This window comes from Myxine glutinosa, chromosome 1, assembly GCF_964187855.1.
Source record: "Myxine glutinosa chromosome 1, kmMyxGlut1.1, whole genome shotgun sequence".
Classification (NCBI taxonomy): Eukaryota; Metazoa; Chordata; class Myxini; order Myxiniformes; family Myxinidae; genus Myxine; species Myxine glutinosa.
In genome coordinates, this window is record NC_136261.1 from 367,857,917 (window position 1) to 367,885,208 (window position 27,292).

General features: G+C 44.8%; 1 protein-coding gene across 2 annotated transcripts in view; it reads right to left on the reverse strand.

Moving 5' to 3' along the window:
• LOC137414800 (inositol hexakisphosphate kinase 2) overlaps positions 1-27,292 on the reverse strand; it is a 55,288-nt gene that overhangs the window by 21,004 nt on the left and 6,992 nt on the right. Inside the window, exons 1-4 of one of the 2 annotated variants that reach the window (XM_068100307.2) lie at positions 3,867-4,168; positions 3,069-3,375; positions 1,475-1,724; positions 425-588 (exon numbers count right to left, since the gene is read on the reverse strand). In XM_068100307.2, the coding sequence (XP_067956408.2) occupies positions 425-588; positions 1,475-1,724; positions 3,069-3,273 (619 nt within the window). In that variant the 5' untranslated portion in view covers positions 3,274-3,375; positions 3,867-4,168. Of the gene's footprint in view, positions 1-424; positions 589-1,474; positions 1,725-3,068; positions 3,376-3,866; positions 4,169-27,292 lie in introns of those variants that run through there. The other variant, XM_068100314.2, reaches the window with a different exon arrangement.

Genomic DNA, 27,292 nt, shown 5'->3' on the forward strand with positions numbered 1-27,292 from the left:
AAGCAAGCCGTAGTGAAGCGGGCCGCGGAGCCACTCGGCACACAAGCCCGCTCACGGTCGACACGTCCGTGCCGGTCACCCCGTTCGAGGAGAAGACCCGACCGATAGAAAACAACAGAGGGACTCCCGACGGGCAGCGGCAAAGATTCAGGGTGAAGCCGCAGCCTCCTCCAGTTATTTACTCTAGTTTTACGGTGTTTGTCTTCATTTTAAGGCATTTTTAAGGCATTACGCCCGGTTTACGTCAAAACCCAAATTACGTCACGGCTTATGGAACGAATTAATGACGTAGGCCGGGGTATTGCTGTATACAGAATATAGAAATGCAGTCAAGAGTGGTTTTGCACTGCATATCGATCCCAATCCATGTGAGGAATGCCAATACTTAAAATTCAGATGCATATGAGATGACAGGCAAGGATACTGTAATGATTTTTGTGCTTTGAGCTGTCCCGGAAGACACGAAGCTGCCTCTCCAGGCAGACCATGCTCCACGGCCTTTTGAGGAGGTGAACTGGCTGGACCAGGTCAAGGATGTCAATTTTGTTTTCCCGTCGCGATGTTCCTTCCAGCACACTCTCTGCCAGACTACAAATCATAGGACAAGGTATAAAGCAACACACATGGTAGCAGATGATTACAAACAGTACTGTATGTCGATGTTCTATTCAGCCAACCAGTCATCACAATGAGGTTACATGTGCAGCAAACAATCTATTATCAAATCCCCTTTTATTCTTATATGCACTTTCCAAGGATCATGGAATAGCTGTGTCACACAAATGCAGACAGGGAATATAAGGCAACACGGGACTTGACATCAGACAAACACGACCGTTAACCTCGAGGCAGGCAACTTCCTGGAACACATTGGGTGCCGCTGGCATCGTCCATTAGCGGTGCTTTTCTCTCCACATTCAGCAGATAATGATTTAGGAAAAAATGCCCCTCCCAAAGTTTGCAAACTTGTGAATGTTTGCCCATGCCCTATCCTCTAAACTAAAGGCTAAAGCATCAAGCTAAACAGCAGCACGGACCATTTCTAAAGTCTTTGGAATGACTTGGCCAGCATTGGAATCGGAATGCCAACGTACCAGAGTCTGAAGCTCATGGCGAAGCTCGTACATAAATTACATAGAGGAAAAGGACATTATGAGACCCCAGTGTAATTTTACATGAATTGGAAGATTAGTACAGAATGGGCAAATCAACACAGTATATGCCAATTGGACTCGGAAAGCCAGCATCCATGAGCCAAGTGCTCAGATAGGAGTTATCCAATTTGCTTTCATGGAGAAGGCTTACTTTCCATGTCTGTGTGAGAGACACAGACAAACAGGCAGACATTTTTCAATTTTTACAGAGATTGAGGATGACGGAAGAGAGGACAGCACATTGGCCCAAAATCTTTCAAATAGTTCAGAGTTAACATGATGCTGCATATTATAGAGAAGAGTAAAAAGAAAGATCTTACCCTTGGTGCTCAGAAACAATCTTGCGGATGTTTGTGGGGCTGGTTTCACAGGTCGTCGACTTCATGTCCATCGAATGCTTGTAGTGATGATTGTATTTATGATGGTTGTGGTGGTTCTGGCTGTGTCGCCTCCCAAGACACCTGTGGGGCTTCAAATCCAACTCTGCGCAGTTATCGTCTCCCCCGTCGGGATAGGCCACCATGAGCGTTTTCCCATCTTCATCTTCTTCGATAGTTACCATGACCATGCCTATTGAAATGTCGAAGTTCCAGAAGGAAAGCAGAAAGAAAAGAAAAAAAGGGCAAGTGGGAAAACAGCGGGGCAAAGGAAAAGGGACACCAGGGCACAGAGGATGGTCAAAATCCAACAGAGAACCTCTACATCACAAACACAAAATAATCGACATCCTTACCGTAACGTCGCTATTTTGCCGAGATGCGACATCATCGTCATCAACCATTGAGGTGTTGAAGGGAAGCGAGTAGCCCTACAACCTGACATAATATAAGAGACAGCCGCAAAGGTAGAGACAGTGGACGAGAAAGAAAAGAAAGAAAGAAAAAGAAAGAGAGCAAGATAGAAGTAAATACAAAAAAAGAAAAGAAAAAAAAGAGCAGCAGAAAACAGCAGTTTTATTTTGGCAATAAATAAAAACACCACAGGACACTGAGGACACCGGAAAGAGAAGAAGTTTATTTGAATCCGTTGTAAAAACAGACCAAATATCCAAGCATTAGACCCTGTCCGCTTTTTGGGCATTCAAACTTGTGACCACAGCACAACACACAAAATGACGTCAGGCATTGTTCTAGCATTTCCCTTGTGGTCCAATGAGAAACAGGCCACGCGATGTCCATTGAAAAGGAAAGTGCTCCGCGAGATGGGTGTAACGAAGCCATTTCCTGGTCCGAATGGGTGACCAACAGCGGGTGACAAAAGATTAACATTCGCAGTGATGCATAGCTTTTATAATCTCACATGAAACTCGACCCCATGTTAAATAACAACATGTATGTTGCATCGCTACGAGTAAATGTTCAGAAAACTTTAAATAAATATATATATATTTGCCCCCGTTTACACCTTGAGCGAAAGCGACATGTCAAGGTGCGCAGTGCTTGGTCGATTGAACGCAGTTCAGGTAAACACACAGTTCACAGCGTACTCTATTCCACCAAAAAGGGGGGGGGGCGGGGGGGGTGCACAGTGGCAATGCCCCCGAGGTGGCTAAAACGTTCCAAGGAGCAATGGAGGAATGGCTGCCATGGTTACTTGAGAGCTCCGATAACAGTCCGCGTATGCACTGCAGATAATGAATGCGGTCCATCAGCCGAGAGGCATTCCGCGTTGACGTTCCAGGTGCCGTGTGAACGCCAATGCAGGTTGTTCCATTTTGAGAAACAAAGGACTTAAGCAAACTCTAATCGACAAAATGTTAAAAGTGGGCACCAAAGTAATGATGTCATTGGACAGCAGAGCAGAGCCGACGGAGGGACAGAGGGCAAACATATAGGATAAAGTCACGGTAAGGGCAGACTTGCGAACATAGATAGAAGGCGAGCACCAGGAATGTAGAGAGGGTTGCATACTTACCCATGTACTTTGGGGTGAACGGTCGCATCTCCTGTGGAAGCACCTGGTACACAAAGTGTTCCCGCTGCACCAGCGGCTTGCATATAGCACCTTCGCCCACTCGCAACATGCACGTGTGGCCGCCCACCTGATGGACAAGCGGCTCCAAGGGAAGGCCAGCCTGGCTGGCGAGAATCTCTGCCATGGGAAGTAAAGCTGGGCTCATTGCAGCAGAAACCACAAAAAGCGCCACGCATAGTCCACGGGACGGCCAATAGTTTGTTGCCTAATGGCCGTGTCACGCGCGAAAAAAAGACCTTTAAAGACCCTGCGTAAAGACACACATCCAGGATGCACAGGGGGAGGGAGAGGAGGAGGAGAAAAAGGACAATGACACATCAATGACATTATTTTCAAAATATGTGAAAACACTGTACGATCATAACACGAAAACAACCTCGTCACCTTGGCACGTACTGTACTCTGAGCAGAAGGTCAACTAGACCACAGAAAAGGCCCCTCTGGGGAGGTTAAAGTTTGAATGACACAACCGCAGTCATTTCTCAGGAGAGCGTTCGACTACAATAACAAACCGCCACCATTTGACGACGCAACATCAGACTCCTAAATGACTAATGACCACGTTGTCCTGAACGCAGGTTCACGGCAAATCAGAAGCATTATGGCAAGGAATGAAGAAGGGGGAATAATAATAGAGTAGTTAAATAAATAAATAGCACACACTCGGCAGACAAAAAGATCCCTGGATCAAAACATTCCTCGTGCCGACGTAGGGCGCGCAGGGAAGCAGAGACTCACTTCGACTCGGCAGGTCGCACAGCAGTGCCGACGACGATCAGGACGACAATGACGCCTTCGAAAAAACAAACCAGCCCGGTGATGCGGCAAAGCGGTCCCTTTAGCGTTGCAACAAAGGCAGAAAAACAGAACGTCACGGATGCACATCAACCTTAACCATGCCCCTTCTCTCACTCTCCGCGAATCGTTCGCGGTCACAAGAACAGCCACACCCTGCTCTGCAGCGATGGGGTCCTGGCGTGACTCTGAAAAGGAAGGAATGGCTGAATGAACCAATAAATGAAGGACATCTGCTCGCCCTAGCAACACAGGCTCGGCCAATCAGATGCAGGGAGGCTGCCATCTGCAGCAAGAGGCCCTCCGTTTACTGTTTTTCTGCATTCGAGTGCGGGCGGGCAAAAACAAAGCAAAGCAAAGACTACAAATCACTTATTCCTTCACATTCCCCCACAAGAAGATAAACGCAACACGCATTGTGGACAAGATCAATTTAAATCGTGTATTTTCTTTCCTCAATATTACAAAAACGACATGTACAACTAGAACGGCACTCAGTAGAGAGCATACCTCCTCCTGGTTGGCCATATCATTCAATGGTGAAGAACACTTTAAAAATTTTACTAGCTGGATCCGGATCCGGATCTTCACCAAAATTGAAGATTCTTCCTTGTCACACACACAACCTGTCCAACAAGTTTTGTCCAAATCCATCCATAACTTTTTGAGATATCGTGCTATGTATCGTTTTTGGCCCTATCTCCCATTGGTGAAGAATCACTTAATATATTAAATAATTCTCATATCCGAATCCATATTCAGATCTTCACCAAAATCGAATCGAATCGTCCTTGTCAGACACCCAACTGGTCCACCAAGTTTCGTCCAAATCCGTAAACAACTTTTTGAGATATCCTGCTATGTATCGTTTTTGGCCCTATCTACCAATGGTGAAGAATCACTTTAAAAATTCTAGTAGCCAGATCCGAATCCGGATCTTCACCAAAATCTAATCATTTTGTCCTTGTGGCATACGCTACCTCTCTATCAAATTTCGTCCAAATCCGTCCACAACATTCTGAGATATTTTGTTCACAAACAAACAAACAAACAAAAAGATGTCATGCGGAGCACGATACTTGCAAAATCCTCTCCCACCCCCAAGAAAAAAAAATTCCATTGATACAGCAAATTGTCCATTTCATCAAGATTAAAATTGACAATCTTGCTCAAAGCTCGGGTCAACAGGAAGAAAAGTGACGATTTTTCAGATGGAAAATGATGATTTTGGAAGGTTGACCTTGAATTGACCTTTGACCTTTTGACCTCAAAAATAGTTCGTTTCCCTATTTATTGACTCAATGTGCAAATGCTGTTCAATTTTCAAGTCAATTCGATGAAAATTGAGGATTTTAGAAATTTGGCCTATGTTGACCTTTTGGCCTATGTTGACCTCAAATATACTTGGTGGTTGAATTCAGTGACCAGATATGCAAGTCTTCTTCAAATTTCAAGTCAATTGGATGAAAATTGAGGATTTTAGAAATTTGGCCTATGTTGACCTTTTGGCCTATGTTGACCTCAAAAATACTTGGTGGTTGAATTCAGTGACCAGATATGCAAGTCCTCTTCAAATTTCAAGTCAATCGGATGAAAATTGAGGATTTTAGAAATTTAGCAAAGTTGGTGACCTTTGGCCTATGTTGACCTTTTGACCTATTGACCCCAAAACAATAGGCTTCTGGCTTTTGACCAACTCTACCATTTGGTGAAGTTTGGTGAAGATCGGTTGAAAATTGTGACCTGTAGGCCAGTGACAAACAAACAAACAGACAGACAAACAGCCAGGCAGAACCACAAACACAACCGACCAATATACTTGAAAAATCTTCGATTTTGCAAGTAACAAGTAAACCACAAACGTACATCAACCCTTGGGTTGAAAGTCACCTCTTATCAAAAGTAAACTTGTAAATCATGAGAAACATACAAAGTGTTTGCAGTACAGCGACCAAAGGTCTCTGTCCCCACACCTACCCACCCAGAAAATTTGTCACTAAACTACTGGCGCAGTTTATATTATGTGAATGATTATAAAGTGGAACAATATCAAAAAGAGAAAGCCACGACAAAGCAAGAATTAGAGTGAAGTGGCAATGTGACTTTCTGTGGAGCTCAAAATGAGACAAATGAGGAAATGAAGGGCAGACATTTTAACAAGAGGTGCACACTCACAAAAAAAACAAAAAATAAAAGTCAAACAAGGTGGAAGGAATACAAATACAAGAGCGGTAGTGAAGAGTTAGGCCACAGGAAACAGCAAGTGAACCGCGTTCGGCTAATCGCTCTGAGAGGAGATGGCCTTCAGCTCCTAGAGCAAGGAGAAGTGGGAATCCCAACAGAAAAAATATCTGCCAACCTGGAAAGGGTCGCATGCTTGCTGGTCTGACACATGGAACATGCCTTTCAGTCCAAGCATATGTCACATTCTCAACATGTTTGTCCCCGGAAGGATCGTCTAACAAACCCACCGATTACACACACTTCCATGACTAGCCACTGGAAAAGAGGTTGCTTCCTCGAGGTTATGGGCTTCACCATCAGCCGCGACCTTTCCTGGGAGGACTATAGAGCAAAGATGAAGTCTGAGGTCAGCTGTAGACAGGGCGTCCCTCATCATGCCAAGTCTGAACTTCTTGGCAAATTAAATTCTCACAGCAGAAATGGCTTTTGTCCATCAAGCCATTCGAGTACCGCCATCTCCCAGGTGCCCCTGCTTCACATCGGTCTTTCCTGGATGCTATATAATGGAAAGCTCGCAACATCACCGGCATCTTCTACAAAGAAAACGACAGCACCTGCAGTTCTCCTAATGCAGACATGTTGGTGGTGTGTGTGTGTGTGTGTGTGTGTGTGTGTGTGTGTGTGTGTGTGTGTGTGTGTGTGTGTGTGTGTGTATTGTTGCGGATTCGGGGGTCGGCGCTCCCCTTACCAAGGGGGGGTTAATCCCCTTGTCTTTTACACTGGCCGATCCCCCCAGTCCTGGGAATTATGACGTCACTTCCGGTCGGTGGTAATTAAGGTTGTAAGCCCAATTAGGCCGAAAAAAATATATTGCTGGTCTCTGGTCAGACCAAAGTTCCAGAATTGATGCGACGATGCGGTTTTTTTTGAAAAGCATGGATTGCACATATAGAGGTTTTTTGTGTCCTCATGCCTTGCGGTCCTCCTCATCTGCCGTGGCGTCGTCCAGAGAAAAATTAAAGACAGCCAATGGGACTGGTAGGCCTTTTTGTAAATAATGAACACAAGCTTAAGTTATTTTAAAATGTATTTATTCTGAAAATTATTAAGTTCTTCAAGCATATTAAAGACTGCCATTTCGTTCTCGAGATCGCCTCGAAGTACCATCAAACATTCCAATGCGTCGATCTTGTCAACACTGCGCATGCGCAAGTGGTCTAACAGGCCGATGGTCTCCCACGATCTCTTCTCCCAGTCCACCAGATTATCACAGACACCTACAAATTCATGACAAACGAGATAGGATCCAGGCCTAACTAACGAGACCACCCGCAGCTCTCCTGGCCTTCTGGTTGCTTCACACGAACCCGACAAAGAACGTCATCGTTTCAATAAATGACAATATCCAGCCGATTGGATTCATGACGTCACGGCACACAACACGACTCATATCTTTGGAACGACTGGTTGGATTTGGACAAAATAAACGATGTTTTGTCGAGCAGAACCGTGCCCGAACGTCGATACCAATGGCGACCCTCACAGACCCGTATTTCCCGAGATAGCGCGCCGGCCCTGCAACAACAGGCGCGCTGTTGAAGGTACCGTTGGAAATTTGAAGAAAAAAAATTGTTGACGCGCAGGGTCAAAATCGATGCGTGCGCTGACCAGAGACCGGAGATATATTTTTCTCGGCCTTAGTCTCATTGCCTAAATACTACCACCGGCCGTAAGCGAGGAGATACTCCCACCCGAGCCGCAGCGTTAATGGATGCGCCGAGCGAAGCGAGCTGCGACTCGGTCCGTTAACAAAAGGACTAAACCCGATTCTGAGCGGTTCTGCCAAATCGCGCCGCAGGTTCTCAATTGAGGAAATCACGAAAGCGATTGGATGAGAGGAAACTAAAGTAAAGGAAGAACAAATATGATTTATTAATTACACTAAAAGAGGAAACGAAAGGAAAAGCATGTACAAGTAGAGGAAGTAAAAGGACACAGGGCAAGCTTACACACTCTTAATTAACACGCCCAGGACATTACAAACGGACTTACACGAAAGGGTAGTGGTAGGAAGGAAGAGAAGGGTCCAGGCAGATGGTAGGCGTCGAGGTCCGGCTCCAAGCTTGCGCTCCAGTCCACGCTTTGGGTTTGAGGCGAAGCCCGGCAAGCAGCTCTGCGTGCAGTTGAACGCGACCGGACAATTATATAGCGGGGGAAAGCTGGTACGCTGCGTACGTAATTCAAATCTCTGCCACTCTGCCGCTCGCCTCCGTGGCTCTCTCTGGCTCATCTGCTTGTTCGTCTGCGGCTCCTCTCTCATCTCATCTCTCATCGAAGTAGTTCGCGGCGGCGCTTTTATTACATGCCTCGCGTATCAAGCCGCGTCCGCTTCGCTCCGCCTACCGGTGAACACACCTCAGCCTGGATTGGTCACGAGGGTTCATTGGTACCTCCCTTCGTGACGCGTTGATGGGGCCACGCCTGCGTTCCTGGCGCTCCTCCCCCCTTCTTCTCCAACTCGACCGCGTAGTCAATGGCGTCTTGAGACAGGCACGGCGGCTGGTAGAGAAGCGCCATGTGATTTGGAGGGCGGCTACGCCGCAAAATAACTATGGTTTGTATTTTGAGAAGGGGCCTAGGTTATTTGATTAATACAACGCAGAGTCAAACTATTGGGAACAGATCCTTCACTAAAACACATACTAATGAGATAACTGAAGAGGTTTCTATGGTGTCCTACGTGTTGCTTGTGGCCTAGCTAGGGTGCGATCTTTGACCTTTGGGAAGATGGGGATATTTACAGGGAGTTATTTACAAGGCTTATTATTTTACAAGTGATGGTTCTAAAAACCGTAACACTGCACCCGTCTCTCCTCCATTGCTCCCACTTCTTCCCTGGGGTCCTGGGTTGACTCTAACCCCTCTTCTATCTCCCCCACCGGCATCCGATCGCCTTGAGTATCCATGGACGACTCAATTTGGATGTTAATACTAGATTTTGGCCGCTCGTAATTTTGACCAAATTTTTCAGATGAATTAAAAATTTGGTTCGGGCTTCAAATCCCACTCCTGACACCAATTGTTGTGGATTCGGGGGTCGGCGCTCCCCTTACCAAGGGGGGGGTTAATCCCCTTGTCTTTTACACTGGCCGATCCCCCTCCCAGTCCCAGGAGTTATGACGTCACTTCCGGTCGGTGGTAAGTAGGGTTGTAAGCTCAATTAGTCTCATTACCTAAATACTACCACCGGCCGTAAGCGAGGAGATACTCCCACCCGAGCCGCAGCGTTAATGGATGCGCCGAGCGAAGCGAGCTGCGACTCGGGGCGTTAACAAAAGGAATAAACCCGATTCTGAGCGGTTCGCCCAAATTGCGCCGCAGGTACTCAATTGAGGAAATCACGAAAGCGATCGGATGAGAGGAAACCAAAGTGAAGGAAGAACAAATATGATTTATTAATTACACTATTACAATTTACAATTTATAATTGTAAATTTGTAAAATTTACAATAAATTTACAATTTACAATTACAAATTATGAATTACAATTGGCGTCAGGAAGGGCATCCGGCCATAAAAACATTGCCTCAAACAAGGAACCATGATTGTCATGGGGCCCGCAAGGCTAACCCCCGCTCTAGCGGGGAAAATGGCCTTAAAACGATCATTCATTCATATTCATTCATTCAATTACACTAAAAGAGGAAACAAAAGGAAAAGCATGTACAAGTAGAGGAAGTAAAAGGACACAGGGGCAAGCTTACACACTCTTAATTAACACGCCCAGGACAATACAAACGGACTTACACGAAAGGGTAGTGGTAGGAAGGAAGAGAAGGGTCCAGGCAGATGGTAGGCGTCGAGGTCCGGTTCCAAGCTCGTGCTCCGGTCCACGCTTTGGGTTCGAGGCGAAACCCGGCATGCAGCTCCGCGTGCAGTTGAACGCGACCGGACAATTATATAGCGGGGGAAAGCTGGTACGCTGCGTACGTAATTCAAATCTCTGCCGCTCTGCCGGCCAATCTCCGTCGCTCTGCCGGTCAATCTCCGTGGCTCTCTCTCTGCCGCTCGCCTCCGTGGCTCTCTCTGGCTTATCTGCTTGTTCGTCTGCGGCTCCTCTAGCTCTGCCGCTCTGCCGTAACGTCCCTTTGGCTCTCTCTTGTTCGTCTGCGGCTCCTCTCTGGCTCATCTCTCGAAGTAGTCCCACGTGAACGCTTTTATTACATGCCTCGCGTATCAAGCCGCGTCCGCTTCACTCCGCCTACCGGTGAACACGCCTCGGCCTGGATTGGTCGCGAGGGTTCATCGGTACCTCCCTTCGTGACGCGTTGATGGGGCCACGCCGATGTTCCCGGCGCTCCTCCCCCCTTCTTCTCCAACTTGGCCGCGTGCGTAATGGCGTTTTGAGATGAGCTGAGCTGAGGCGGCTACGTCTGGCAGAGGCGAGCAATACAATTTGGAGGGTAAAGCCGCAAAATGAACAGGATTTGAAAAGGGGACCTAGGTTATTTGATTAATACAATCCCTGGTGTTGGGCTAGCGGCGAGGGTACCGGCTTAGGATCCTATGATCCTGGGTTCGAATCCCGGTCGATCGCTGAATTAACGCCAGGGGGGTTGACTCAGCCTGTCATCCTTCCGAGGTCGGCTAATTGAGTACCAGTTCACTGGTAATTCCCTGTTTGTCGTAAAAGGCGACAAACAGGGTTGGCGGCAGGAAGGGCATCCGGCCGTAAAACATTGCTTCAAAAAGGGGACCAAAAAACAACAACAACCACGGTGCCCGAAAAAGGCCAACCCCCGCTTTGCGGGGAAAAATGGCCTCTAAAGGTGGTTATTTATTTTTTATAATGCAGAGTCACACTATTGGGAACAGATCCTTACCTGAAACACATACTAATGAGATAACTGAAGAGGTTTCTATGGTGTCCTAAGTGTTGCTTGTGGCCTAGCTAGGGTGCGATATTTGACCTTTGGGAAGATGGGGATATTTACAGGGAATTATTTACAAGGCTTATTATTTTACAAGTGAAGGTTCTAAAAACCGTAACTGTGTGTGTGTGTGTGTGTGTATGTGTGTGTGTGTGTGTGTGTGTGTGTGTGTGTATGTATGTATGTATGTATGTATATATATATGTATATATATATATATATATATATATATATATATATATATATATATATATATATATATATATATATATATATATATATATATACATACACACACACACACACACACACACACAGACTTGGCATTTAATATGGATTTTTTTTTTCTTGACTTAGGTTTACTTTCTGAACTCAGTATATCAATCTGGTGTGTTTCTTTTACGCTTCGGTGATTTCTTTGTTAAAAGAACCATGTCACTGATTTGTCTGCCGCAGCAAGAAGTCAATAACAGGATTATATCACAGGTGGCATGACAAAATGTACGGACAGGTACATTTGACGATTGGCTTCACAATCGGGTATATAAAGGTTGTTGCGTTCTGTATTAGTGGAAAACAACTGCTGCATGTCTATAAAAGTTATTGCCGCTTCCTCTGGAGCTGGTCCATCAACTCGACAATGCTGTTTGTCATGGAGTGGTGGCTTTACGGAATTCCGGCATGAAACAGCGTGCTATTGCTCGGCAGTATGGCATCACTCAAGGTCAGGTGTCAAAGATCCTGAAACGAAATGCTCAGAGGGGTGTCCTTACTCCAATACCGAGGCCAGGACGTCCCCGCAGAACCACAAGGAGGGATGATCGCCAGCTGCACCGGTTAGTCTGCAATGGCCGTACCAAGTCAGCTAATCGGCTTAGGGCTGAGTGACAGCAACTGACAAATGTGCCTGTATCCAGAAGGCTAGTCAACCAACAACTGGTTCAAGCAGGCTATCATGCCAGGCATCCCCTGAGAAAGCCATGCCTGACCAGACAACACCGCCAGCGCCGATTGCAGTGGGCCAGAGAGCACCGTCAATGGCAGCCAGGACACTGGAATCACGTGATCTTCATTGACGAGTCTAGATTTCTGGTCTATCGTCAAGATGGCCGCATCCCAGTGCGCAGACAAGTGCTTGAAGCCTACAACGAAGATTGTATAGTGCCAAGAGTCCAAGCTGGAGGTGGTGGGGTGACCGTTTGGGCTGCTTTTCATGCAGGGGGAAAAACTGACCTGGTTGTTCTGAATGGAAACCTGAACCAGTTCAAGTACAGGGCCATTCTGGAAGAAACATTGCTTCCATTTGCTCGTGCAGTCTTTCGAGGAAACTTTGTCTTCCAAGATGACAATGCACGGCCTCATCATGCTCGCATGATCCAACACTTTCTTGCTGACCATGGTGTGGAGCATATGGAGTGGCCTGCCATGTCCCCGGATATGAATCCGATAGAGAACTTGTGGGCAGAATTAACGTGTCAAATCGACAACTTGGTCCAGCAGCACCTCTGTGCGTGAATTGCAGCAGGCTATTGTCACTGCATGGCAGGCGATTCCTGTCCAAACCTTGGCAAATCTCGTGAACACCACGTCTCAACGTGTACGTGCTCTCCTGAATGCTCGTGGGGGTTACACGAATTACTGAACTGTAATTTTACTGTCCGTAATCCCAGTCATAATTTAACTGTTGTTTTTGTTTCAAAAATAAAATTGGTTAATGTGCAAAATAAGGAAATACTTCTGGAAAACGTACAGAAGTTTAACATAGTACTGTCCGTGAATCGAGTTCGATCGATATCAGTTTACATCACTTTCAAGGATCAATTTATTTGCTTCGAAATGTCAAATGTGGTTTTTGTTTCTTTTAAAGGTCACATTAACAAAATCTAGAATAATTTCAACATAATTCCAATGAACTTTTGGTTCTAAGACATCTTGAAAAGTAAGTTCACCCCCACAAAAAAAATATTCCATATTAAATGCCAAGTCTGTATATATATACAGTGCCTTCAGAAAGTATTCACACCCCTTGACTTTTTCACATTTTGTCGTGTTACAGCCTGAATTTAAAATGGATTAAACTGAGATTTTGTTTGTCACTATTCTAAACATAATACCCCATAATGTCAAAGTGGGCTTTACTTTTTTATTTTTTTTTACAAAATAATTACAAATGAAATACAGAAATATCTAATTTACATAAGTATTCAACAGACTTTGTGGAAGTCAATGCTTTGAAGAAGCGCCTTTGGCAGCAATTACAGCTTTGAGTCTACCTGTGTATGTCTATCAGCTTTGCACATCTGTATTTGGGGAGTTTCTCCCATTCTTCCTTGCAGATTTGCTCAAGCTCTGTCAAGTTGAATGGGAGCATCAGTGAACAGCAATCTTCAAGTTTTTCCACAAATTCTCAATGGGATTCAAGTCTGGGTTTCGAACTGGGCCACTCAAGGACTTTCACGTTCTTGTTCTGAAGCAATTCCAGTGTTGCTTTGGCTGTATGCTTGGGGTCAATGTCCTGTTGGAACGGAAATCTTCATCACAGTTTAAGGTCTTTTGCGTTCTGAAGAAGGTTCTCCTCGAGGATTTGCCTGTATTTGGCTCCATTCACTGTTCCCTCTATCCTTACAAGTCTTCCTGTCTCTGCTGCTGAAAGGCATCCCCATAGCATGATGATGCCACCACCATGTTTCATGGTATGGATGGTGTTAGATGCGTGATGAGCTGTGCTCGGTTTCCATCAGATGTAGCACATTGCAATAAGACCAAAAAGTTCAATTTTCATCTCATCAGACCACATAATCTTTTGCCTCATGCTCTCAGAGCCTTTCACGTATGTTTTTGCAAACTCCAGGCTCCCAGGAGAGAGCTTCTCGTCATCAGAAGCAATTATTAAATATTGCTGCCAATCCCATGAGAAAGTTTCTCATCATCAGAGGCAATTATTAAATATTGCTGCCAATCCCATGAGAAAGTTTCTCATCATCAGAAGCAATTATTAAATACTAGCCGAATGCACCTGGCGTTGCCCGGGTTCTTTTTGAATGAATTTACTACTATAATTCAGCTTTTACTCGTGGCCATAGAAGATTGACTACTATAATTCAGCTCAGCTTTTAATTACGAAATGGGCCCAGCCCGGCCGAGGTGGCTTTGACCGGCCTCGCCACCTAGCCTATAACATTCCGGGGGCCCGTTCCGACATTTTTTGTTTCAGAGGTTTCCTCCGATCTTCTACCTTTCAGGAGATTAGCGCATGCAGACAAACAAACAAACAAAAACTTTCTTTTATATACATAGAAGATAGAAGAAGATAGATTGCTGCCAATCCCAGGAGAAAGTTTCTCATCATCAGAGGCAATTATTAAATATTGCTGCCAATCCCAGGAGAAAGTTTCTAATCATCAGAAGCAATTATTAAATATTGCTGACAATCCCAGGAGAAAGATTCTCATCATCAGAGGCAATTATTAAATATTGCTGCCAATCCCAGGAGAAAGTTTCTCATCATCAGAAGCAATTATTAAATATTGCTGTGAATCCCAGGAGAAAGTTCATAATCATCACAAGCAATTATTAAATATTGCTGACAATCCCAGGATAAAGTCTCTCATCATCAGAAGCAATTATTAAATATTGCTGACAATCCCAGGATAGAGTCTCTCATCATCAGAAGCAATTATTAAATATTGCTGCCAATCCCAGGAGAAAGTTTCTCATCATCAGAAGCAATTATTAAATATTGCTGACAATCCCAGGACAAAGTTTCTCATCATCAGAAGCAATTATTAAATATTGCTGCCAATCCCAGGAGAAAGTTTCTCATCATCAGAAGCAATTATTAAATATTGCTGACAATCCCAGGACAAAGTTTCTCATCATCAGAAGCAATTATTAAATATTGCTGCCAATCCCAGGAGAAAGTTTCTCATCATCAGAAGCAATTATTAAATATTGCTGCCAACTCCAGGAGAAAGTTTCTAATCATCAGAATCAATTATTAAATATTGCTGCCAATCCCAGGAGAAAGTTTCTCATCATCAGAAGCAAATATTAAATATTGCTGCCAATCCCAGGAGAAAGTTTCTCATCATCAGAAGCAATTATTAAATATTGCTGCCAACTCCAGGAGAAAGTTTCTAATCATCAGAATCAATTATTAAATATTGCTGCCAATCCCAGGAGAAAGTTTCTCATCATCAGAAGCAATTATTAAATATTGCTGCCAATCCCAGGAGAAAGTTTCTCATCATCAGAAGCAATTATTAAATATTGCTGCCAATCCCAGGAGAAAGTTTCTAATCATCAGAATCAATTATTAAATATTGCTGCCAACTCCATGAGAAAGTTTCTCATCATCAGAAGCAATTATTAAATATTGCTGCCAATCCCAGGAGAAAGTTTCTCATCATCAGAAGCAATTATTAAATATTGCTGCCAATCCCAGGAGAAAGTTTCTAATCATCAGAATAGATTATTAAATATTGCTGCCAACTCCATGAGAAAGTTTCTCATCATCAGAAGCAATTATTAAATATTGCTGCCAATCCCAGGAGAAAGTTTCTCATCATCAGAAGCAATTATTAAATATTTGCTGCCAACTCCATGAGAACGTTTCTCATCATCAGAAGCAATTATTAAATATTTGCTGCCAACTCCATGAGAATGTTTCTCATCATCAGAAGCAATTATTAAATATTTGCTGCCAACTCCATGAGAATGTTTCTCATCATCAGAAGCAATTATTAAATATTGCTGCCAATCCCAGGAGAAAGTTTCTAATCATCAGAATCGATTATTAAATATTGCTGCCAACTCCATGAGAAAGTTTCTAATCCTCAGAAGCAATTATTAAATATTGCTGCCAATCCCAGGAGAAAGTTTCTCATCATCAGAAGCAATTATTAAATATTGCTGCCAATCCCAGGAGAAAGTTTCTCATCATCAGAAGCAATTATTAAATATTTGCTGCCAACTCCATGAGAATGTTTCTCATCATCAGAAGCAATTATTAAATATTTGCTGCTAACTCCATGAGAATGTTTCTCATCATCAGAAGCAATTATTAAATATTTGCTGCCAACTCCAGGAGAAAGTTTCTCATCATCAGAAGCAATTATTAAATATAGCTGCCAATCCTTTTCCTTTTCTCTCCATCTTCAGGTGGCACCAGCACGTGGAGCGCCACGAGACTTGCGTCATACCAACCGAATGTGCTTGACGATGTTCATATACACAAAGGGAGAGGATCAAACAGGATTGTCAGCTTGCACTTTAATTGCATCTGCACTAGCAAGCGTCAACTGTTGCGTGTACGTTTCAACATGTTCCCTGCAATGTGCCGGACCACTTGAAATACACACTTTCTAAAATGTCGTCTCGGGACGTGATTCAAAAAGAAGTACGCACAAAATGTCAAATTTGCTATTACGATTATTACGACTACAGGCTTTTAACAAGCGAAGTTCAGCGACATGGAAATCCGCCTCAATTGGACTCGAGGAACAAGTACGTGCGGGTCATGGTGTCTCGTTCAAGGACGGACCATAAGAAATATGGCGCACAACACGTCGCCACCTGGCATGTAATCTGACTGAAGGAAGTAAGCAATGTCCCTGGTCTTGTACTGCAATCATTGCTCAACCAACAACTGTCTTTCACTGCGAAAACAACAACATTTTAACTTTATCACCACGTCACACTTTTGAGAGTTCGTTGGTAGACTGTATGGTTAAAACGTTGATTCACCTTTGTGCGAATCAGGAACTGGGATTGTGGGGTGGTGGAGTGTTGTTAAGACTTGCAACTTGTTAATCATTATCGTGTGGGAAACTCTGAGGGACGATGTTGTTTTAATGGTACAAATCCTCTAACAGAACAAGATAAAACTTGACAAGCCAGAATGCACGCGAGGGAGGTGCCAACTTGCCCTGTTATGCTTTGTGTAACAAAAACGTCATGAGTGAACTTTTTGCATTCATGTTCTCAGTATGAAAAGATAGCTAAACTTTCTTCCATTTTTGTTCATTCTCTCATTACTCGTGGTTTTACTCCTCGAATACAGTATTCAAAGTTGCTGTTTTGGATATTCATGGTTGAATTTACTATGAATGCTCGGGGTACCCATCATGGGCAGGTCAACCACAACAACAACATGCATTTTAAGACCATTTTCCCTGCTAGAGCGGGGGTTAGCCTTGCGGTCCCCATGACAATCTTCTCCATTTTGCCCGATTTTCTGCATCTCTCCTTGTTAACCCCCTTGCTTGCATTTCTTCTTCCACCATCTTTAGCCAAGTCTTTCTCGGTCTTCCCCGTCCTCGACTTCCTTCTACATTCATTTCCATCACTCTTCTCAACCAGTCACTTTCATCCTTCCTCAACACATGACCAAACCATCTCAACCTGTTCCTCTTCACAGCATCCATCACAGGCTCTATTCCCATCATCTTTCGCAATTCATCATTTGTCTTCCTCTCTCTCAACGATACTCCGCACATCCGTCGAACCATTCGCATTTCCACCCTTTCCAGCCTTCGTTGCTGCTCTACGTTCATTACCCATGTCTCGCTCCCATAAATCATAACACTTCTCACACATGCAGCTCCACCTTTCCCTTCAGCTTCAACGACACTCCCCTCCTCATCAGCACGCCACTTAATTCCCGAAACTTCTTCCATGCACATCTCACTCTAGCAACCGTTGCCGAGTCTGATCCACCTTCTCCATGGGCAGGTCAAATATCACAAAATAGCCACTGCGACTCCCCCTTTCCACCACTTCATGAGGAGGCACGATGGATGTTTATACTGCATTTGTGTGGCTTGGTTGATACTTTATCAAAAACTATCACTTATTACTCTCTAGGCCCCTCATTACCCTCATCAGAGGAGAGGGCATTGCATTTGGGTCCGTTTATTACTTGCAAAATTGAAGAGTACTGCACATATATTGCTTGGTCTGATCTGTCATTAGTCCCCTACCGGTTTCACTGGAGGGGGTGTTCTGGCAGCCAAAAGCTACATTTTACTTGAACCTTGTTTTAGGGTCCATACAATGTTTTTTTATGGATTCCGACTCACAAGGCCGTATATTTGAAGAATCTGACTGATGCCACGCTATCAGCATTGGGAATTTTTTTTTTTAATGCATCAATATGCAAATTACTTTCCACCATTAGGAAAATGCCTATAGTCTGGGATATGTTGGTTATTATCTGTGATATCACTATCGAACTGGCATCTACACCACCCATGTTTTCATGGTCAAGGAATAAGATTATGGCATTTTGGAGGAGAAAATATTTTGCTAATTAGAATTATGTACAATCCAAATTTTCATTACGACGAGAAGATAAGGCATCGGAAAAGATTCAAGAAATAAGGGCCATCAGCCACGGGAGCAAGCAGGTTTAACGTTTAAGGCTCCAGACGTGGACTGTATCATCCTCAGAGGCCAGGCCTTAAATGAAACCAAAAAAAAAAAAAAGAACTGAAGAAATGCAGAAGTGAAAAGAAGGAATTTTTTTTTAGTGTTTTTGAGGAACTGCAAAACTCGCCTTTTGAAAAGGGGGGGAAAAAAACAGCCCAACCTCGAGTTGCCAATGGCCACGCAATAATCATGTGACGTAGTGGCCCGACGAGTATTTTGTGGTCGAGCTAATGGCGGAGGAATACAAAGCAGCCAGTTCTCGGGACCAGAAAGTGAAGCAATATTGATAGAAAAGGGAGAGAGAGCAAACTTAACAGCGGCATTCAAGCAAGTTGAGTTTTGGGGTCAGGTTGGGAGGGTTGACAAGTCAGATTGCTTTAGACTCGACTCTGTCATCTACATATGTAGAGGTAGAACCACCCCAGATGTGAGCAGTACTCTATACAAGGACGAATCAATCCTTTAGATAATTGCAACTGTTCAGACGAGAAGAATCTTGACATCTGAACAGGACTCCTAGTTTCTTCGCAGCAGACTTGGCTATTTGCGTAATGTGTAGATTCCAGGAGATATGTTACAGTAATACCAAGTATGATGTTTACTGTATTGAGTGGTAAACTTGTATAGCCTTCATAGGAGATGGGAAAGTTGAAAAGACGTTTTGTCCAGAGAAACAAGCAGAGAAACAAGAAGAAATTGAGTTCCAAAAACATTAACTTGATTACATTTGCCCACTGAGAAATCCTGTCCAAATCTGTTGCTATAGAGGTAGTCACATGATAAAACGAGATGGAGATCGAGTAAGAGAAGATGGAACAGATGTGAAAAACATAGAGGAATGTTAGGTGGCTTAAGGGTGCAAGAATGGCTTGTCCTACTCCTCATATTCCGAATGTTCTGTCATACGTTCTGTGTTCCTCCATGAGCCTTGACACTGTATGCAAAAAAGTACTATACAACCAAAGAATTGAAACTTAAAACAATAAGAAAGAAACTAGACAAAATTTGACGTTGCAACGTCGACCGATATGCCTCCCCCCCACATTATTACATCATCATATACAAGCGTGGCCAAAAATATTGGCACCCTTACACTTTTTTCAAATAATGCACCATTTCTTCCAGAAAATTGTTGAAATTTAAAAAAATCTTTGAATATCCACATATTTCTTTGGTTTTCAGTGGAACAAAACAAAAAAAGCTGAAAAAATTACTAAATCTTAGCCTATTCCACATACAAATCCTAAAATGGCCCGGACAATATTATTGGCACCTTTTAGAAGTTGTTAGAACTAATTATATTTCAAGTAAGTGATTCTCCTTTACTTTGGAATTGAACTCACCTGTGGTGAGTTGCAGATGCCTGCAATATAAAAATCACTCATTCAACCAGTTTGAACAGAGAAAAGGAGTCATTCTGCTGTTTTGTGTCACTGTGTGTACCGCAATGAGCATGGAGAAAAGAAAGAAAACCAGAGAATTGTCTGAGGTCAGACACAAGATTGTAGCGAAGCATGGACAATCTCAAGGCTTCAAGTCCATCTCCAGAGACCTTGATGTTCCTGTGTCCATTGTACGCAATGTTATCAGGAAGTTTAATGCCCATAGCACTGTAACCAACCTCCCTGGACGTGGCCGCAAGAAAAAAAACTTGATTGAAGATTGCAACGAAGGATTGTTTAAATGGTGGAGAAAGCACCTCGATGAACTGCCAAACAGATTCAAGCTCACCTTCAGATACAAGGTACGACAGTTTCAACTCGCACCATCCGTCGCCAACTCAATGAAAGTGGGTTCTATCATAGGAGACACAGGAGGACCCCACTGTTGATAGCCAGACATAACAAAGCCGGAATGGAGTTTGCCAAAACACCACCTGAACAAGCCAAAATCCTTCTGGGAGAATGTCCTGTGGACAGATGAGACCAAATTAGAGCTTTAGGGTAAACCACATCATCTCTGTTTACGGAAAACAAAATGAAGCCTTCAAAGAAAAGAACACCTTCCCTACAGTCAAACAAGAAGGAGGTTCAGTAATGTTTTGGGGTTGCTGTGCTGCCTCTGGCTCTGGGTGCCTTGAATGTGTGCATGGCATCATGAAATCAGGAGATTACCAAGGCATTTTGGAGCGCAATGTTCAACTTAGTGTCATAAAGCTGGGTCTCCGTCGAAGGTCATGGGTCTTGCAGCATGATAATAAACCCAAACACACTTCAAAAAGTACCAAGGAATGGTTCAACACAAAACGCTGGACTGTTCTGAAGTGGCCAGCAATGAGTCCAGATCTAAATCCCATTGAACACCTTTGGGGAGATCTTAAAACAGCAGTTGGGAGAAGGCACCCTTCAAATATTGGAGAACTGGAGCAGTTTGCACAAGAAGAGTGGGCAAACTGTCAGTAGAGAGGTGTAGGAAGCTCATTCATGGCTATAGGAAGCCCTTGACTGCAGTTATTTTGTCCAAAGGCCGGGCTATCAAATATTAAGTGTAGGGCGTCAATAATTTTGTCATTGCCATTTCTTTTTATTTTCTGATTTAAAAGGATATGTTAAGTTCCGAATCAAAAACTAAGGTTCTGTAATATGAACAGTGAAATAAAGAATTGTGGAGACCAAATACGTGTCAATTTTAACTTTTTTTGGAGAAAATTGTGAGTTATTTGAAAAAAGTGCAAGGGTGCCAATATTTTGGGCTACCACTATACATCTATCAAGTTAGATTTAAATACCTTTAGCTGTTCTCAAGTATCACATTTTTACCTTACATGACCTCTGACCTTTGACATCTTGATGCCAAAATCTAATCAGTTCATCTTTGCATCATGATGGGGGAGGGGGGGGGGGGTGCACGGAAAGAGCAGAGGGTGCAAAGTAATATAGGAGGTGGAAGAAGACAGACAGACCACAGACGTGTCTGAGATGGTGAAGTGATAGACCCATAGACTCAGCTTCATTGCGAGACATTCCAATGATCTTGAAAGCCTTGATTTCCACAGCGGCAAGCTGAGCAAGATGCAAGACAGGAGAGCCAGCCCAAAGCAGAGAGCAGTACTCCATCAAGCTGCAGATGAAGGCCTTCATGAAGGCAGGTGGATAAGAGCTCAGGTGTGCGAGGAAAGACCTTGTATAACAGAGGGTGCGCAGTTGGTGGCTGGCTTTGGAGGCCAACTTAGAAATGTTGTTTGTTTGGTGTCATGTGATAACACCTTGGTGTAATTTGCTGAAGGAACTGAGGGAAGCAACTACAACCAGAACGGTACGGTACTCGGTAGAGCGCATTCCTCCGCCAGGCTGAACAGTTTATGTTTTGTATCCCACTGATACGCCGGATCTGGATTCGGACCTGAACCAAAATAAAATAGACTTGTTCCCGTCACCGAACCAACTCATCTACCAAGTTTAGTAATAACTCGTCCATAACTTTTTTTAATATCATATTATACCAGTATAAAGCCGTCAAAAATGACGGGTTGGACCAGTTTTTGACGGTACAGCCACATGATCATGCCAAAGTCTGAAGTCTGGGCCTCGTGTCAGGTGTGCTTATTTCTTCTTTATTTATTAGACATCCTACATACGTAAATGAACACTCGTTTTACTCTGCATGCATTGCACATCATGTGCAGCAAATTTCACCTCCCTGTGCCTTGTATTTATTGTGTTTAAAAAATACCGCTTCTGTACACCGACCTTGAGGCTCAGATTGCAAGCCACCGTCGACAATTCCAATGTAAAAGGCATAATTACTCTTCTTTTGGGTCTTCGGAGTCATTGGGGTCTTCAGTGTCTTCAGCGGCTCTTGTGTATTTTGCGTCTTCTGGTTCATCAGTGTCTTTTGGGTCATTCGAGTATTTTGGGTCCTCAATCTGGATGTTTTGGGTATTTAAGGTCTTTGGGGTATTTTGTGTCTTAGGGCTAATTTGGGGACCTCAGGGTCTTTAAGGGGCTCTGGGGTCTTTTTGGTCTTTTGGATTGTTTGGGTCTTTGGGGTCTTTTGTGTATTTAAGGGTCTATGGGGCATTTTGGGTCTTCTGGGTCTTTACGATCTTTTGGGTCTTCCGGGTCTTTTGGATATTTTGGGTCTTGGGGTCTTTTGGGTCTTTCCGATCCATTCAGTAACCGGGATCTTTTCGATCTTTTCGGTCTTCGGGGTATTTAAAGGTCTTCGGGGTATTTAAAGGTCTTCAGAGTATTTTAGGTCTTGAACAGTCTTCAGAGTATTTTGGGTCTTTGTGGTATTTTGGGTCTTCAGGGTCTTTTGGATCTATAAGGGTCTTGGTGTCTTTGGGGTATTTTGGGTTTTCAGGGACTTGTCGGTCTTTTAAGTCCTCTGGGTCATTTGGATGTTTAACAGTCTTCGGGGTCTTTTTGGTTCTTCGGGATATTTAAGGGTCTTTGGGGTATTTTGGACCTTCAGGTTGTTTCTTGGTTTTCGGGGCGTTTATGGGTTTTCGGGTCTCTAAGGGTCTTCGGGGTCTTTTGAGTCTTCGTGGTCTTTTGGGTTTTTAAGGATCTTGGGGCCTTTTTGGATTTTTGGAGTATTTTTTTTTTTTTTTTTTTTTGTATACTGAATCGAGGCTCGTGAAAGAGCTAACATTTATTTCACAAACAAATCAACCAGACAAACAAAACATACAAAAAGACGGAGCGGAAAACAAGATGGGGAGAGGCGGGGAAGCACACAAACACAACACCTGAGAGCAGGGAGGAGCGCGGGAGGGAGAGGGCCTGGGGGAAGGGGGCGTGGGAAGGGGGGGGGGGGGGAGTGTAATACACAAGGATACCAAGGACTTCCAGGACAGAAGTTGGTATTTCAAAAAAGTGTAGGATTTGGGGTGAAATTAGCAGGGGTAGAAAAGATCAAGGTTTTGGATGGGGGAAGATAAGAGATGGTGGTGAACAGCTGTTTTAAAGACCTGGAGGGTGGAGTGGGATTGAAGAGAGTGAGGGAGTTTGTTCCAGAGGCGGGAGAAGCGAGGAATGAAGGTGAGCAGAAAATCTTGATTTTGGCAGTTTAACCATAAGAGGGTTGCAGGCAGATCTTGTGCGACCTGTCGGAATATTTGGGGGACAGAGCCCAGAGAGAGCTGGGGGGGCAAGGCCAGAGAGGAGTCGGTAGAAGATGGAAAGACCACCAACCTGCCTGCGGTGAGTGAGTGAAAGGCCCTTGGAGTTAGCTTCGTCGCGGGAGATTCCAATGATTTTGAACGCTTTGGTTTCAACAGCGTGAAGACGAGCTAGGTGTGAAGCAGGAGCACCAGCCCAAAGGGGAGAGCAGTATTCCATTGAGCTGCGGATGAAAGCCTTGTATGTGGTGAGGAGCTCAGGTGTGCCAAGGAAGGACTTCGCACGACGGAGGATGCCCAGTCGGCGACTGGCTTTGGAGGCCAGATTTGAAATGTGGTTTTCCCAGGAAAGATCATGGCAGATAGTGAGACCCAAAAGCTTGAGTGACAGAACTTCTTGGAGAGGATTATTCAGAAAGTGGATGGGAGGGTTGTCCAGTCGGTCTTTTCGGAGAGACATCGTAAGAGTGTGAGATTTGTCAGGATTGAAAGACATGTTCCACTTGTTTGCCCAGTCTGTGATTTTTACCAGGTCTGCAAAGAGTGAGGAGGCTGCAGACTGCCGATCTGAGGGATGAGGAATGGAGCGACAGAGAGTAGAGTCATCAGCAAAGAGATAGAGAGGATTTTCAAGAGAGTCAGAGAGATCATTGATGAAGACCAGAAAAAGCACAGGGCCCAGGACACTGCCTTGGGGAACTCCAGCCTGAACGGGAAGAGGAGATGAGAGAAACCCATTCAGGGCCACACGTTGACTACGACTAGAGAGGAAGTCCGCCAGCCATGCATGGAGATTTCCATGGATACCAAAGGAGGAGAGTTTGGTGAGCAGAGCGGGGTGCCAGACCGTATCGAAGGCACGTGATATGTCAAGGGAGACAGCTCTAATTTCCTGTTTGGCATTGAGGACCTCCATCCATTGTTGAGAAAGCAGAAACAGCATGTCCAGAGTAGAGTGACCAGGTCTGAAACCAAATTGATGGTCAGAGATCAAGCCATTGGAGAAGAGGAAAGATTTCATATCTGAAGCAATGATGGATTCCATGACCTTGCTGATAATTAGGAGAAGGCTGATTGGTCTGTAGTCGCTAGGATCTGTTTTTGCACCTTTTTTTGTGCAAAGCGGTGATGTTGGCCGATTTCCAAGCAGATGGCAGATGACCTTGAGCAAAAGAGAGGGTGAAGAGAACAGAGAGAGGGAGTGAAAGAGCGGAAGAACATGATTTTAGGACCCGTGGGCTGATGCCGTCAGGACCAGTTGCAGAATCAGAGTCGAGGGTTGACAGAAACTTTTCCACCTTGTCAGGAGGAAAGGACACAGAGTCCAGGAGCAGCTGGGTACGACTGGGTACGGTGGGTACAGAGAGGGATTGGTTTGGGACACAAGATTTAGAGGCAAACACAGAGTTGAGGCATTCAGCTTTTTCACGTGCGGAGTCAGCCGTGTAGCCGTTTGAGGTGAAAGAGGGGATGGAGGGGGAACAAACACCAGAAACAGATTTGACCAGATGCCACCAGGATTTGGAAGAGGGAGACAGATAAGAGAGTTCGGTCTTGAGAACGGAGAGATATAGTTCCCAGGCTCTCCTGAGGGTGGACACACACTTGTTTCGGGCTTTGTGAAAGGAAATGAGATTTCCTTCCGTTGGATTTGCTTTCCAGGAGACGAAAGCAAGTTGTTTCTGGGCAACAGCCTCACCACAAGATTCCGTGTACCATGGACGGGAGGAAGGGTATGACAACTGAAGACGAGATGGGATAAATCTGTGCATGAGAGAGAGTAATTTACTTTGGAAGAATTCCCAGGATGAGTTGATGTCAGAGGCGGTAGAGATGGGAGACCAGTCCAGATGATTGATGGCTGCTTGAAGACCGTGCCAGTTGGCCTGAGTGAAATGCCAGACTCGTCGAAGCTGAGGAGGCTCTCTGAGAATGGTCAGAGAGATGTCCACTTTGACAAGCACATGATCAGATGAGCCGATTGGAGCAGAAGAAGAGCAGCAGACCTTTTCAGGGAAGTTAGTCAAAACCAAGTCCAGAAGAGAAGATGCTCCGTTGACTGAGATCCGGGTCGGGAAATTGACAGATTGTGTCAGTCCCAGTGAGTCGCAGAAGTCCTTGGCTGAAGAGCCATGGCTGGTGAGAGAGGTACCCACACCCAGCCAACTGGCATGGTGACAATTGAAATCACCACATATGAGGAAGAGAGAGTTGGGATGGGTAGAAAGAAGTTGGTCCATATTATCAGACAGCGAGATGTAGATGGAGTCATCACTGTTTCGTGGACGGTACAACACACATATGAACAAAAGGTGGGAGCGAAGGGGAAGCCGTAGCCAGAGGTACACCTGGGGGTGAGGTGGAGAGAGGGCAGTGCAGGGCGAGTGAGGAAGAGTTTTTTTAATGAAGATAGCAACCCCACCTCCAGGACGAGGCTCAGGTCTATCATACCGGAGGAGGGAGTAACCTGGGAGAGATACCAAGGAATCAGAGACATCATGAAGGAGGAAAGTTTCTGTTAAGCAGATCACATCTGGTTTGTCAGAAGCAACCTGTATGGAGAGATCAGTCAAGTTTGAGCGAAGGCCCCGGATGTTTGAGGTCCATACCGTTAATGAAGAGGAAGGGGGAGCATCAGATACAGAACAGGGGGGGGGGAGGGGTAGGGTAAGATGTGGAAGAGGAGGAAGAGGTAGGGAGAGCTGTTGAAGGTGTGTCAGAGATTTCAGAATAGCTTGGAGAAAGGGAAGAATGGGGCGGACAAAAGGTTTGATGGAGATTGGGTGAGGCACAGTGAGGTGTTATTTGAGGAGGGGGAAGAGCGAGGCAGAAGGTTGGGGGAGATGAAGGTGAAAGTTGGAAGGGGGAAGAAGCAGCGAGGATGCTTTGAGGAGGAGGGGTGAGAGGGGAGTCTAGGAGGGGAGGAGCGAGGGAGAGTCTTGGAGGGGAGGGGTGTGGGGGGAGTTTGGGAGGGAGGAGAGGGAAGGGGCAAGGGGGGAGATTTGAAAGGGATGGGTGATGGGGAAGATTTGGAGGGGAGGGGCAAGGGGGGAGATTTGAAAGGGATGGGTGATGGGGAAGATTTGAAGGGGAGGGGCAAGGGGGTAGATTTGATGGGGAGGGGTGACGGGGAAGTTTTGGAGGGGAGGGGTGATGGGGAAGATTTGGAGGGGAGGGGAAAGGGGGAAGATTTGGAGGGGAGGGTCTTTAAGTCTTCGGTGTCTTCGGGGTCTTCAGGGTATTTTGGGTGTTTGGGGCCCATTGGGTCTTCAGGGTCTTTTGTGTCTTCTGTGTCCTTGGGGTCTTCTGGGTCCTCTAGGTCATTTGGGTCTTTTGGCTCTTCTGGATATTTTGGGTGGTTGTGGTCCATTGGGTCTTCAGGGTCGTTCAGTCTTTTGGGTATTTGGGGTCCTCAGTGTATTTTGGGTCCTCAACAGTCTTCAGGGTGTTTTGGGGTCTTTTGGGTTTTCAGGGTGTTTGGGGTCCATTGGGTATTCAGGGTCTTTAGGGTATTTTGGATCTTCAGAGTCCTTGGGATTGTTTGGGTCTTTGGTGTCTTTAACAGTCTGCATGGTATTTTAGGTGCATTGGGTCCTCGGAGTCTTTTAACCGGTTGACACACAGTCGTGTTCAAAGATTTCCCCTTAAACCTCCCCACCCCACCCTCCACTCAAATCCCTCCTAAAGCACTACTCAAAGCCTTTAAAACCTATCCTTATGAAGGGACACACACACACACACACACACACACACACACACAC